General features: G+C 36.6%; 1 protein-coding gene and 1 pseudogene across 1 annotated transcript; both read right to left on the bottom strand.

The window, feature by feature from the left end:
- Positions 1-509: 509 nt before the first annotated feature.
- On the bottom strand, positions 510-5,830 carry LOC130719966 (40S ribosomal protein S30-like; annotated as a pseudogene).
- A 3,251-nt stretch (positions 5,831-9,081) lies between these two features.
- Positions 9,082-10,219, bottom strand: LOC130721062 (uncharacterized). The gene has a single exon (XM_057571793.1). The coding sequence runs from the start codon at positions 9,814-9,816 to the stop codon at positions 9,445-9,447; it is 372 nt and encodes a 123-aa protein (XP_057427776.1). The 5' UTR covers positions 9,817-10,219; the 3' UTR covers positions 9,082-9,444.
- Positions 10,220-15,902: the final 5,683 nt, after the last annotated feature.

The raw sequence follows: 15,902 nt of genomic DNA, 5'->3' as shown, positions 1-15,902 counted from the left end.
TCTTCAATTTGCACCTCCACTGCTGATACTTTTTGTGATCCATGCATTTCCACCCTAGTGTCAGGAAGGGTGGGTGGGATATGAGGTGTGGATATGATAGAGCTTTTACGGATGGACATTGATCGATGGTTGCGTTGATACATTTTTTTTTTGAAAATGAAACTCTTACACAATCATATTATATATCAAATATTAACTAGCAAAAACTGGTTCACTCAACCATATATAGTACGAAGTATCTTAATTACTTTCAGTTCATAAATTAATCCATGGGTGCGAGAGTTAGAGTCTTTATGTACCCACTATATGAGATTCTCAGTTTCCCTCGTTGCCAATAGTGTTTGTGACTAGAAGGCGGTTGCATTATGCGAGCTAAATATTTTAGTTTCCTTGTAACTCATGAGCAGAATAATTTTCTTGTTTAGGATGGTGATGAACCGCATTTTTTATCCTTCAATCACTTTTTTGATTATTAATGAAGATTTTGAGTCTTGATATCACTAAAAAAATTAAATCAAAATATTGCGCAAGTAATGAAAAACTATCCTCCAAGCATCTTCCTCACTTCTATGATGAGAGTTAGGTCCACGCTTCTTTCCAAATCCCACCACGGCGGTGACGAATCGGCGGTTGTTTTGCATGCACGGCCACATGGCTTCTTCTTCTTGTCCTGCTTGGCCACTTTGGGAGTTTGGCCTTGTTAGAAGTAATGCAAATTAAGTCTTAGGGTTAGCAATTAATGTTGTGTGATTAGTGGGTATTAATTGCTATTAAGCTTTGGGTTTTAGCATTGACTATAAGTAGTCATGATGTATATAGAATACACAGGATATCAGAAATAAAATTACTCCCACTTTTACTCTCTCTCTCTCTCTGTTACTGCATCATTTACTCTTGAGATTCTTGTTCCCGTTTTCTCCAACAAACTAGTATTCAGAGCCACCGTCCTCGACCTGTGACTGAGTGCATCGTCTCGCTCCGGCGTTCATCACGGTGGCTACCACCGCGTCGTCTTCTTTTTGATTCGTTTTGCTTCTGGGTTGTTCTTGATTCTGGATTCGCAATAAAGCGATGACATCGACGAACACAGGCATTCCGATGAACCTTCCGGTTCTCAATGGGAAAAACTGGAAGAGGTGGAGCGTTCAGATGAAGGAGATTATGGGTTTCCAAGAAGTTCTGGAAATTGTTGAGAATGGGTTCCCTGTTCTTGGAGAAGCACCCACTGAGGCACAAACCGCTGCGCACAAGGAGAATAAACGGAAAGATTTCAAAGCTACTTGTCTTCTTCATCAAGGTGTTGATGAAGCTCACTTCGAGAAGATTTCAACGGCTAAATCTTCAAAGGAAGCATGGACGATTCTGGATACATGCAACGAAGGGGCTGAGCAATTGAAGAAAGTTCGCTTGCAAACGATGAGAAGACAATACGAGCTGATGCAGATGGAATCGAACGAGAAGATTGCTCAATTTTTCAATCGGGTGATCACACATACGAACGCCATGAAGGCCAATGGAGAGGTAATGATGGATCAGATTATCGTGGAGAAGATTCTGCGAACTTTAACCCCAAAATTCGATCATATTGTTGTTGCAATTGAAGAATCAAGAAAGCTCGACACTCTGAAAATAGAGGATCTTCAAGGTTCTCTTGAAGCACATGAGCAGAGGCTCATGGAGAGGTCCACTGACAAGCCTCAGGATCAAGCACTGCAGGCCCAGACTTCCAAGAAAGGGGGTAGTTTCAGGGGTGGATACAAGAGTGGTCGTGGTAAGGGTAAAGATACCAAGTATGATTCCAAGAATAGCAACTTGAAGAATCAGGATCAGGACAAGGCTGAACACAACCCTGATGAAGATTCTGACAAAAGGGGTAGCTCCAGCAACTGGCGTGGAGGCAAAAGAAAATTTGATAGGAAACGTATCAAATGTTTCAATTGTGGCAAAATTGGTCACTTCTCATCTGAATGCAAAGCACCTCCTGGTCAAGGTTAAGCTCACAAGGACAAGCAACATGATGAAGCAAATCTGGCAAGAGAAGACCGTGAGGTAACTTCCACTGAAACACCACTCTTGTTGATGATGGTAACTAGTAATGTACTAGATGGTGATGATAGATGGTGTTTAGACTCTGGCTGCTCAAACCACATGACTGGACATAGAGATTGGTTAATAAATTTTGATGAGAATAGAAAAAGTAGTGTTAGATTTGCTGATGGTAGAGTGCTGCATGCTGAGGGTATGGGTGATGTAATGTTTAGTGATAAAAAGGGTCAACAAGTATTGCTAGCTGAAGTTTGGTATGTTCCTAGCATGACTAGCAATCTGATCAGTTTGGGGCAGTTAGTTGAGAAGGATTTTGATATTAGCATGAGGAAAAGGTTCCTGGAAATCTTTGATCCTTCAGGGAGGAAGCTATTGAGAACTAAACTGTCTCCGAATAGGACATTTAATGTGCAACTCAAGGCTTTTGAATCTCAGTGTCTAAATGCTTCAGTTCTGGCTGAGGATTCCTGGCTATGGCATTGGAGGTTTGGACACTTGAATTTCAAAGATCTCAGCATGATACAAACCAAAAAGCTAGTAACTGGCCTCCCTCACATTACATTACCAAACAAGGTGTGTGACTGTTGCTTGATCAGCAAGCAACCGAGAACTTCATTTAGTGACTATACACCCTCAAAAGCAAATGGATTATTGGATGTAGTATACTCTGATGTGTGTGGTCCATTTTCAGTTCCATCTTTTGGTGGAAGCAAATATTTTGTATCCTTTGTTGATGATTGGAGCATAAAAGTGTGGGTGTATCTCATTAAGCTGAAGAGTGAAGTTTTCTCTATCTTCAAAGAGTTTAAAACTCTGGTAGAGAAACAATCTGAGAAGTCAATCAAAGTTCTAAGGACTGATGGTGGTGGAGAATTTACTTCAAGTGAAATGGAAAGTTTCTGCAAGGATCAAGGCATTATACATGAAATAACAGCACCATATACCCCCCAACATAATGGGATTGCAGAAAGAAGAAACAGAACCATATTGAATATGGTTAGGAGCATGTTGAAGACTAAATCACTACCTCATAGCTTCTGGGGTGAGGCAGTGTCCACAGCAGTTTATGTTCTCAATAGGTGCCCCACAAAGAGACTTCAATCCAAGGTTCCAGAAGAAGCTTGGTCAGGGATCAAACCTTCTGTAAACCATCTGAGAATTTTTGGATCTCTATGCTATAGGCACATCCCAGATCAAAGAAGACAGAAGTTGGATGATAAGAGTGAAGCCCTAGTGTTTGTGGGATATAATTCTACAGGGTCCTACAAGTTATACAATCCCGAGACTAAACAAGTGTTATTTAGTAGAGATGTATACTTTGATGAGGCAAGCTCATAGAAGGACTTGAAAGAACAATCACCAACCATGACCAAGGTGTTGCTTGACTGGGAAGAAAGAGATTTAGTGCACACTGACTTACAGGAAATTCCAGCTGAGGTTCAAGACCAAGCTCCAATACCACCTCAAGTGAATTCACCAATCACTCCATCATCCTTGAACAATAGACCATCAAGAATTAGAAGTCTTCCTTCGCATCTCAGAGATTTTCAGTTGTTCAGAGATGACACTATTAATGAGGAGGGAGATCTTGTTCAACATATGGCATTATTAGCTGACACAGAACCAGTGAGTTTTGAAGAAGCTCACTCACAACAAGTTTGGTTAGAAGCCATGAAGGAGGAACTGAGGTCTATTGAGAAGAATGATACATGGGAACTCGTGACACTACCTATCAACAAGGTTCCTATCTCAGTTAAATGGGTCTTTAAGGTAAAACTTAAACCTGATGGAACCATAGCTAAACACAAAGCCAGATTAGTTGCAAAGGGATTTATGCAAACAGAGGGTCTTGACTATTCAGAGGTCTTTGCACCTGTTGCAAGACTTGAAACAGTGAGACTATTGGTTGCATTGGCAAACTAGAAGAAATGGACATTGTGGCAGCTGGATGTAAAATCAGCTTTTCTCAATGGTCCACTAGAAGAAGAAGTATTCATAGTACAACCTCCAGGCTTTGTTGTGAAGGGAAGTGAAGAGAAAGTTCTCAAGCTGAAGAAGGCTCTTTATGGCCTCAAACAAGCTCCTCGAGCTTGGAACAAGAGGATTGATTCCTTCCTCATCAAGACAGGATTTCTGAAATGTTCTGTTGAACATGGTCTCTATTTCAAGGGACTTTCTGATCAAGGAGTTTTATTTCTTTGCTTATATGTAGATGATTTACTCATCACAGGAAATAACTCCTCAGATATTGAAAGCTTGAAGAGCCAATTAAAGAAGGAATTTGAGATGACTGATCTGGGCAACTTGTCATATTTTCTGGGAATGGAGTTTGTACAAACTGAGAAGGGCATGTTTATGCATCAGAGAAAATATGTGATGGAAGTGCTCAAGAGATTTAAAATGTGGGACATCAATGGATCAGACATTCCAGCTGAGGTAAATCTAAAGCTTGACAAATGTGAGAATGAACCTTTGACTGATGCTACTATGTATAGGAAAATGGTGGGGAGTCTAAGGTTTATTTGCCATACTAGACCTGAAATTTCATTCAGTGTTGGTATGATAAGTAGGTTTATGAGTGAACCAAGGCATTCTCACCTAGTGGCAGCCAAGAAGATCATGAGGTATCTCAAGGGAACACTATCCTATGGCATTTTATTTCCTCATCAGGATGAGAAGGTCAAGCTACAACTCGTAGCTTATTCAGACTCTGATTGGTGTGGAGATTTAGTGGATCGAAAGAGTACCATGGGGTATGTCTTTACCTTTGTAGGTGCTCCAATTTCTTGGTGCTCCAAGAAACAGTCAGTGGTTGCTCTCTCAACATGTGAAGCAGAATATATTTCTGCTTGTTCAGCAGCATGTCAAGCCTTATGGCTTCATACCTTACTCCTTGAGCTGAAAATTGATATTGGAGACTATGTGGAGCTACTAGTAGATAATAGATCTGCTATTGATTTGTCCAAGAACCCTGTGGCACATGGCCGCAGCAAGCACATAGAAATCAAGTATCATTTCCTTAGAGACCAAGTAAGCAAGGGGAAGGTGAAGATTAGTCATTGTAGAACTGAGTTACAACTGGCAGACATCATGACCAAGCCTTTACGGGCTGACAGATTCAAGGAGCTGAGAAGATTGATTGGTGTTACTTCTACTTGTTAGAACATCTCAAAGTTGAGTTGGTGAAGTAGTGGATAGGATTGGCAGGTTTTTTTAAGCATGTAAATGCTGTTTTTTTACTGTCTTTACTATCAGCTATTTTGCATTATGGGGGAGTGTTAGAAGTAATGCAAATTAAGTCTTAGGATTAGCAATTAATGTTGTGTGATTAGTGGGTATTAATTGCTATTAAGCTTTGGGTTTTAGCATTGACTATAAGTAGTCATGATGTATATAGAATACACAGGATATCAGAAATAAAATTACTCCCACTTTTACTCTCTCTCTCTCTGTTACTGCATCATTTACTCTTGAGATTCTTGTTCCCGTTTTCTCCAACAGGCCTCTCACTTTCCCGGCACGAGCAAGAGATCCGTGAACCTTGCCAATTTTGATGAATATATTGCGGGGCGGGACATGATAGAGCTTTTACGGATGGACATGAGATCGATAGTTGCGTTGATACTTTCCATGCAAATATCACATTTGCAGCTGACATCTCTCTTGAAACGGGGTGTGGACATGATAGGGCTTTTGTGGATGCCAATAAGATCAATGGTTGCATTGATACTTTCCATGCAAATATCACATTTGCAGTTGGACTCTCTCTTGCAACCAATGTCATGATGGCTTCCTACATTTTCAGATGTGTTGGAATGTTTAGGCTAATTCCAGTTTATATATTAGTTCTCAATCTCTCTTTCATTATTACTAGGATTATCTTTTTCCGTTATTATTACATATTTGAAAGTTGCTTATAAAAAAAAAAAACATACTCCGTATTTGAAAGTTTTAAATAGTCAAATTAAAGGATATGATGCGGTCAAATTAATGATTCTGATTTGGTTCTGATTCTTGTTAATTTGTCATTAAATGCTCATCACCATTGTCCATTGTTAGAACATAGCAGAGTTTACCCTTTCACGTTCTCAGATATGCTTTTTGCACCTTCCTCTCTCTGTTGAAAAACTAATCTGCCGGAAATTTATTTGTGCGTTTGAAGAATTGTTTGTTTCCGTCACTTATTCTACAATCAGATCATGGTTCTTGTGATTTTAATTTTTGGACTTTTGCCGGTTGGTTTTCACCAACAATGGGTCTTTCCCCAATATCAATTTCTCTGCCGACAGAGATGGTATCCTAATAGCATGGGCGTATCTAGGGAGGGACAGATAGGGGTCATCACCTTCTCAAGAATTTTGAAATTTTCACCGACTATAGGTATTTTTATATAGAAAATGTTATAACATTTTGTGATACTCATCAAGTTGAAGTTCCTGACATGAAAGCCCCTTATTTTATGGGTAATGGTTGTCATAAGAAACAAGATGGAGATATGGAACATAATTATAGAATATATGTATTCTATGCTGCAACTGATTTGCAGCTATCTGAATTAAATAGAAGATTTAATGCAGAGTTAGTTGAACTTCTCATACTTAGTCCAGCTTTAAATCCTCGTAAGGAAAAATTTAAATCATTTGTCGTTCCAACTGAGACATTATCATTCAGATGTTTCTCGAGATCCTAATTTAGGAAAAAAATTCAGTTTATCCGAGTCGTACTGGAAGTTAGTTGATACATTGATACATCTTGTTTTGACATCCCCTGTTTCAACAGCATCTACAAAGCGGTCTTTTTCGGTAATGAAAGTTGTTAAGACTTCATATTTGCAACAAAATCGAAGATGATCTTCTCATAAATTTATTGGTTGTATATATCAAGAGAGAAATTGCTGAAAAAATCTCCATTGATACAATAATAGATAAATTTAGTACTACGAAAGAACGAAGAGTTGTATTTAAATGAAAAAGAAAGAAAAAAACCACCTAAGCTCATTAAATGACGTGGCAATACCACATGAGCTTCTCGGAGCTCCAGCGTTGACCCAACCGGCCGGAAGGACCAAAGTCAATCATTTTACCAAAAACTGGGGACCAATCCTCACCTTTACTCCGGCGAGGGACTAAAGTCTTATCTATAACAAAGGTTAGGAACCAAAAACTGGATTAAGCCGTTAAATAATTTGTTATTATTTAAGGTTTATATAATATTCAATGAATTTTTTTTAATTTTATATTTCGCCTCCCAACAAACAAATCCTGGATACGCCCCTGCCTAACAGTGTGGCAGGGAACGTGAAAAGGGGAAACTAGGGAGATCATAGTAGTAACTACTGGAAGAGGATATTATTAAAACTAATGAAGGGTCCTGATGTTTGACATGAACATATCATGTGGGATAGACAAGAACTAAATTCGTATTGTTGTGACACGCACATATTAAATATGACTATGATTTTATGAATCACAATATCACAATATCACTTCCGACTTAGCCATTACCATTACCAAATTCTCTAGCTAGCTAGAGAATTTTAGTAACTGTTCTATCTATAACTGTAAATCTGTAATAAAGACACCTGATATAATAATGGAATTGAAAACTGAAAACTGAACATATTTGATTAATGGAAATACTTAATTCAGAGAAATCAGTTGCCTGTCCAAAACCGTTTCATGAAACGGATAATCATATCATAATCTTATCAAAATTTCAAAATAGAGGAGGCCACAGTCTGATAAACTTTAGAGGCTGGATATTGCTTAGGAGTTAGGACCAAGTCATACGTCCCAAATAATTAAAAAGAAACGGATGTTTAATTGTTTACAGAGAAAATCAATTATCAATGTGTTGATGTGGAAGGGGTGGGGCTGATTGATTGGCTTCGATCGAGGGGGCCATCATGCCATGCAATGATGTATTTCCAAATTTTGACCAATAGAGTTGTTGATTCAGGGATGAGTCAAATTTTATGTATGGAGACATTAATACTAAGCAATCTTCTAGTTTTGAATGTGCAACAGATTAGGCGATAGTTAAGTTTTATGGGCCAGAGGGGTATAGACTTATCTAAGTGGGGAGAGGAAATTGAAGGAAAGTGGGCATTTGAAGGTGGTCAAAAGGGCCTTAGTAGAAGAAATATATTTTTGGTCAGATTCCAATCCACGTCGATGGGCCTGTATATTCACGTGGCCCAAATTATAGAGTGGAAATGTGGAATGGTTGCTAAGATGTGGCAATCTGTTGACAAAAAATTGATGTGGCAAATGGCAATCCTAGCTGTGAGGGAAGCATCCCATGAGGTGAGGTGAACCAATTGAAAACAAGTGCCAAGCCTCTCTCTGCCCCTTACCTTTGCTAGGAAATTGTTAGCATATTTAAATTATCTATATGTTAAATATAACTTTTTTCTTAAATACTTTATATCTCTTAATTTCTTAACGAATTTGATTGTTTATCCATATTGAATATAAGAGCATTCATTCAAAAAATAAAATAAAAAGTATAAGAGCATGCTTCATTTTTCTTTCATGAAAGAAAATATTTTCAATATAAAAAGTCTTTTTTTACCGACAACGTCCAACGCATTTTAGCACACTTGATAAATATTTGAAGTTCTTAAGCATTTATTTAGAGATTGATCTTTGTAGTGTGTATTTTATATCCGCCATAAAATAAGTTAGTAGTTGTTTAAACCGCCAAAAAATACATCAGTAGGACTAATTTCACATATTTTAGAGAATAAAACGTATCAATTTTTTTGGGCACTAAATCCAATTCCAATATATTTTATTCAGACTAAAAACATATTTAACCCAAACATTGATCATTCATAAAATCTCATATTAAAGGGAGATTTTCTTTTTCAGCAATGTTTTCCACTATTAACACAAGTTTTGTTTGATTGTTTTACCATTAGCCACCTATCGTTTCATTTATTATAGTATTATTTCATTTTGTGTTATTTAATCTCTCTTTGTGCTAATCAAAACATGGTGTAAAGATAAATTTGTTGTTAGTAAATTAACAATATTTAAACATCAAAATGACATAAAAACGAACAAAGGGATTAAGAACACCAAGCTTGGGACCAGCTTGGGGAAAAGAGTCCAAAGACAAGAAATTAAGCAGAAGAAAATAGTCAATACCCTTAATCTGAAACTACACTCCCTGTACATAACAAGAAGAAAAAGCTTAGCCCTTAAAGACTGATTACATGTTTGGAAACTCTTTTGCAAATGATTCTGAAGCCAAAAGTAGATGTGAAGTGGAAGCTTATCGGAGTAACTTCTGAATTTCAAAATTGATTCTGGTGAATGAGAAGTTGATCCAAACATGCAATAAAAGAAACATTTATTCCAACCTGCCTCACATGCACCCTCTTCTGTTTTCTCATCAGTACAATGAGAAAGATGAAGAATCCCCAACCTGAGAAGTGCTTGTTGACCTTGAATACTTCTTTGATGAACTTGGAGATGATGATGATGTTGATAAGTCCCCTGATCTTCTCCTTAGCATCTGCCTCATGCCTTCTGCGACTCGAACTGCAGGGTTGGCTTTGAACTTGCGGCAGAATGACATGTGAGCTTTCACAGCTTCATCCATGGCCCATGGCTTTTTCCCTCCATTCACTTCATCTCTCACTGCTTCTGAGCACAACCCACATAACCATTTCCCATCAAATTTGGCCTTCACATCGCTGATGTAGTCCTGGGTGCAATCCTCTTTCAATCCACAACACTCACACTTGGCTGATTCAATATCCATCAATGGATCTCTTTATAATAACTGATCTCTCTCACGTTCAAGGAAAGGGGAAGGAAGAAGATTTTTAAGGATGAGAATCTTTCTCCTTAAAACGTGTAATAGAGTGAGTTAAACAATGGATGGTTTTTGCTTTGGTTGGATTAGACCACACCACAATGATTGAGGTGGTCTGGTTTGATTACTTTCTTGTTGCTCTGTTTTTCTCACTTGGGATTGTTGGTTCAAGAACTAGGAGGTGTGTGATGTTCAATGAGGGGTTTTATGGTGTTTGAGATGAAAGAGAGAGAGAATGAGAATTTAAGAAGGGGCTAATTAATACCATAATTTCCTCCATGTTCTGAGGGACATGGGCAGAGAAAAATGTGACAAGGGTGGTCGGAGGGCCCTTTGCTATGGCCCTTTCTAACATTTAATAGAGGTTTGGACATATGTACATTCATTTCCTCTTCCTTCAGATTTTACTTCATATCTCTATCTTCTTTTTGTATTCATATTTTTTCCCTCATTTCATTTTCTTTTATTCATATATAGGGTCATCATTGTTAAAACATAACAATTGTTGGTGCATAGTTAACTAATACAATTAAGGATATCTTTTGGCTGCCACAAGTGTTAAAAAAACATAAAATCCGTTTTGATGTCAAACTTTCATAAAATCAGTTAGAAACTATGATTTTTTTTAATACTTGGCATTTTGTGGCGGTAAAAAACCACTTTTAAATGTGTATGTTAATTGTGTGTCCTTAGTTGCTGAGATTCAACCATTTTTGTCATGTATATCTTGCTGGTGTGGATGAAATTGAGGTGTAGAAATTATTTTCCTTGATCCTAGCCTCATGTATCAAACTGCCAAAAACGTAAAATAAGTGGGGAAAGGTGATGGGGGGCCGTTAAATAGTTAATTTTTAGTATGTGTATATTATAATCTTTTATTCCATTTCTCTTTTACTAATTTTATAGTCTCATTATCACTTTCGCCTTTTGTCCTGTTATCCGAGTAGTCTCATTCGACATTCATTCACAATCTATATATATATGTAAAGCACACTTGTATTTTTGCATGCAATTAATGTATTAAACCATAAAAGCTCACATACCTTTATATTAAATACATTAAAAAATAAAAATTTAATAAAGTAAAAACTGAAAAAATTGTATTATAAAAACCTATTCAACTACTTATATTAAATAACAAAATTCATAGACTTAAAATTGACTTGAGCTTTGCATTTGACAAATTTAAAAAATCAAAATAAAAAAAATAATATTCATTAATAAATAATTTAGATAAAATACTTTTAAAATAAAAAAATTTCTATCAATATATATCTATCTATATTGTACTTGGGGCTATTATTTTTCAAAGTAATTATATATATATATATATATATTTTGTTTTTCCAAAAAGAAAATATCTATCTATCTATATATATTAGTAAAGCTCACTTGAGCTAAGTATTAAGTACAAATACACATATGTATTAAACCATAAAAGCTCACATACCTTTATATTAAATACATTAAAAAATAAAAAATTTAATAAACTAAAAACTGAAAAAAATTGTATTATAAAATCCTATTTAACTACTTATATTAAATAACAACATTCATAGACTTAAAATTGACTTGAGTTTTGCATTTGACAAATTTAAAAAATCAAAATAAAAAACAAAATAACATTTATTAATGAATAATTTAGATAAAATACTTTTAAAATAAAAAAAAATCAATCAATATATATCTATCTATATTGTACTTGGGGCTCTTATTTCCCAAAGTAATTATATATATATATATATTTGGTTTTTCCAAAAAAAAAATATCTATCTATCTATATATATTAGTAAAGCTCACTTGAGCTAAGTATTAAGTACAAATACACGTGAGAACCTACATACATTAGTAAAAAAATTGGTGTTTTAATGAGATAGCTTAGTGAGTGAATGAACAGGTAGTGGAAACTTGTGCACTAATGATTTCAGTTTTAAACTTAATAAATATCAAATGTATAAGCAAAAGAGTAACATCCATGCCAAAAGTGTAACAGACCACAAAGTTATATCTGCAAATGGTTTTAGCATAGTACCTTAAATTAAAATCAAATTTAATGTTAATTTTTAACTAATATCAATTTAGTCCAAAAAAAAAACTATTAACAATAAAGCATACTTCCGCCAAAATTAATCTTGATATGCAATGGTCTTAGTTTGCTGTCCAATTTTCTACATTAATATATGTCTATTTTTCTTAAATTCACAAACTCTTAGAATTCCTTAACATAGTAACTCCGAATAAAAACTAACATTAAATTAAAAATAGTAGCATGATGGCAATACCAGTGTCAAAAACTGAATAAAATTGTTAATGTCAGGAGGCTATTCAACTATCTACATTAAATAAATAAAAAATGAAATGTATTATATTGAACCATGCATCTATTATATCTCTATATAAACAAACCAGTGAAATCACTCGCAAACTCAAATTATTCATATTTCTTGGACTTCAGCTGCTGGTGAGAAAAAATGACAATTGTCTCTAACTACTTCAACAAGTATGTCATTTTTAATTATTTTAGTTAATTTCAAAATTGTTTTTTTTAAATTACTCATTCTTATTTCTTTATTGCAGGAGAAAGATCATCAACAACAAGAAACACACATTACTTAGTGTTCCGGTATGGAACTATCCTCTCAGGCTAATCGATTTAGAACGAAAGGAATGTAAAATAGACCAATGAAAAATCAAGCAAGGGCTAAGCAATTGAGAGCGATAAGGAACGAACAAGATGAAAAATGCGTGAAAATGATAGCCTCCACCGCTTGGGTGGTTCCTGTTTTATATAACTTGGGTTTCGGTCCAAACGAACCATGGGTTGCCCGGCCCATTAGATATACAAAGCGATCAGCCCAAGTGTCTTATACATTGACGCGCCCGTGTCGGACCACAAGCCCACAAGACACTAAGGCTTAGAATAAGACGAAAGTGTCTTTAATCAGCCCACAATCATTAATGCATTCATAATATAATTGAAATAGGCGTGTAAATCATAACACATGTACATTTAAATAGAAACGAAAAACAATAAGCACATCAGACTATCTCTTTCCTCTTCTCTTTTTCTTGCGTGTTGAATCGAGCCTGTCAAATCTCTGCACCTATCACTTCCTACGCCTTTTCTGTGGCAAGAGTCATCATTTTTTCCTGCTATAATTACATCAACAGATATCCACAAAATTTTGGGAACTTGAACCGCAGCATTATCATGCGTCTTTAAATCCCACTGCCATAATTACCATCATGAGAAATAAATATAATTAAAAGCACACGAAATAAATTCGACCTCAGAAAGTCGTGCCCGTTCCAATTGTCCTTGAAACGTCGTGTTTTCCGGACTGAAACGTCCTTTCCACTTGACTTTTACAAGGAATCACAACCGTTCAAATTCAAATTCTTGACTAACGTGTCCCTTTAGTCTAACGTCAAACCTGACCCTTGAGTGTCTACATAGAAGCACGCGTCCACTCGCCTGCTAATCAATTCACCTTTTCATCTCATCCCTTCACCCCTCCTTCCTTCTCTATATAAAGCCTCACATTTTACTTCCCTTGTCATTCACTTGCATTTCCTTACTACCCATACTCTCCCCAGAAGAAATCCAACACTTTACTTCTTCTCTGCCAAACCCATTTCTGTGCTTCCTGCACTTGGCATCGACCATCCCAGCAATCTTCCAAGTTTCCACCTTTTTCTCAGGTAACAATCCTTTTCTTTCTTCTTCTTTATTTTTATACTTTCACATGAATTTGTGCATGAAAGTTCCTACCTTTAACCCCATAACTCTTTCTCTACCCAGAAAACACTGCATAAAACTTGCATTTTAAACTAAAACTCATACTCTATTCCATCTCCGTCTTACACTTCTAAACCTTTTACTTTCAGGATACTCTGAAAATGGTTTCCAAACGTTCCCGTAAAGAAGCTCCTAACCCTAGTGTTCCACCTATTGCCGATTCCCTATGGGTGGCTAGTAAAATCAAAAAACAATTCTCTAAATACTCTACTCCAAAAGCCATTATAGATTTAGTCACTAAATACAACTTTAGGAAAGATGGCCTAGATGCACATTTGGACATAATTCCCTGCGCCCCTGATGAGCCGTGTTGTTTTGGGGGACCAGATAATCAGGGGCGAAACTTTACCTATCTCTTTGAAAACTTATTTTCTGATTTGAAGTATACTCTGCCTTTCTCTGACTTCACCTGTTCCGTTTTAACCCTTCTGAATGTAGCTCCTACCCAACTTCATGGCAATGCTTGGGCGTATTTAAAAGCCTTTGAAATTTTATGCCTAACTCTAAAAATCGAACCCACCAGTAATAAGTTTTTCTACTTTTTTGAGACATGTGGGCGAAACGTTAGAGGTGAATACGTTTCGCTTGCTACTGCTAGGGGTTTAGGACTATTCACTTTATTCAAAAGTCACTATAAACACTTCAAAGGAAAATTTTTCAAACTCCGTGAATCAGAACCCTGTAAAGATATTTTTTACTTTGATGATGGGAGTCCCCGATTTCCGTTCTACTGGACGAACCAATACGAAGGCATCATCAAAATTTCCGAGGATGCCTTGACTGAATCAGAATTAGTAGATTGCCAACTTTTATCTGGCTTAGGATTGAACCTTGCAGATTTTATGGCTGCCCTTTCTAAGAATGAAGTGGGTAAATACATTGGTAAGGCATCTCATTATGCATTTTACCTTTCCACTTTATATTAAAATCTTCTCATATTCTAACACCACTATACTACTGCAGGTAAAATGGCTCGCCTTACTGAAGAGGATCTCCTCCGCTTTCGCCGTGAACAACAGGCCGCCCGTGAAAAAAGGAATCCTTCAAAGTCTGTTGCCGACCAAGACACCAGCCATTCTGGCACAGAAGTTGGTCGCCCCGCCAAGAAAAAGAAAAAGACTGAAGAACCTGCCTCTCAGAAGAACAAAGCTTCGAACCAGACTTCCTTAGAGCAATTTATGAACAGAAATGATTCGCCAGGGACGAATAAAGGCTGCTCATCAAGCGCTCCGCCTATTTGCTGGAAGAACTTGCTGAAGGAGTTTGAAGAACTGACCTCCACTGAAGTAACTTCACTTTGGGATTCAAAGATAGATTTCAACTCTCTGGTGGAGACAAACTTGGTTTTTGAAGCTGACCGTGAGAAGATGAGGAAGATGGGTTTAAAAGAGGCCTGCCAAGCTATGATGACCAAAGGCTTAGAAATTGCTGCAGTCGCCAAGATGATTGACCTAGAATCTAATGGATTCGATGGCCTCACCAATGCCAAACTTGTTGAAGAAAAAGAAAAAGAAATTGGGAAGTTGAAAGCAACGTTGAAGTTGTTAGATAAATCCAACAAAGCGAATGAGAAAAAGGCTGCTGATTTGGCTGTAGAGATTGAGGATGCGAAGAAGACTGCTGAAAATCACAAAGCTTCTGTTCAGACATTAACTGAGGAAAATGACAAAGTGAAAGCTGACCTCGCCCAAATAACTACTGTTCATAACCAAACCCTGGATGAGAATTCTAAAATGAAAACAGAAATTGCTGAATTGCAATGTTCTGTTTTGAATCAATTTGAGGCTGGCTTCGCCAAAGCATTAAATCAAATCTCCTTTCTCAATCCTGACCTGGCGATCAACTTGGAGGGTGCAAACCCTTATGCTCGTATCATAGATGGAAAACTGATCAGCCCGGATAACGCGGATGGGAAAGGAGAAGAAGAAGAAGAAGAAGACAAGAATGAAGAAGAAAATGTCAAACGCAAAGAAGGAGAGGGAGAAAACCATTAGCAACAAGTCTCATTCCCTTATTTCTTTTTAGAAAATTATGTAAAAGACCTCCGGTCTCTTTAATCTTCGTTTGTTTGTTTTCCTTGCTCTCATGTACCGAACTTTTCCCATATCGTAATGAATTTTATATGAATACTTCATATTCTAATTGTTTCGCCAAAAACCTAAAACTTCATGACTTCAGAAATAACATTATCCTTTTCACACCCAAACAACTATCACAGTAACTAATTCTATAA

Source organism: Lotus japonicus, chromosome 5 (assembly GCF_012489685.1).
Source record: "Lotus japonicus ecotype B-129 chromosome 5, LjGifu_v1.2".
NCBI classification, from domain to species: Eukaryota; Viridiplantae; Streptophyta; class Magnoliopsida; order Fabales; family Fabaceae; genus Lotus; species Lotus japonicus.
Note: the sequence above shows the minus strand (reverse complement) of the source record. Positions and strands in the feature narration are given on the sequence as shown.

What these genes read in the sequence shown, in the direction of transcription:
- LOC130721062 (XM_057571793.1), bottom strand. Translation starts at nt 9,816, where the DNA reads ATGGATATTGAATCAGCCAAGTGTGAGTGTTGTGGATTGAAAGAGGAT.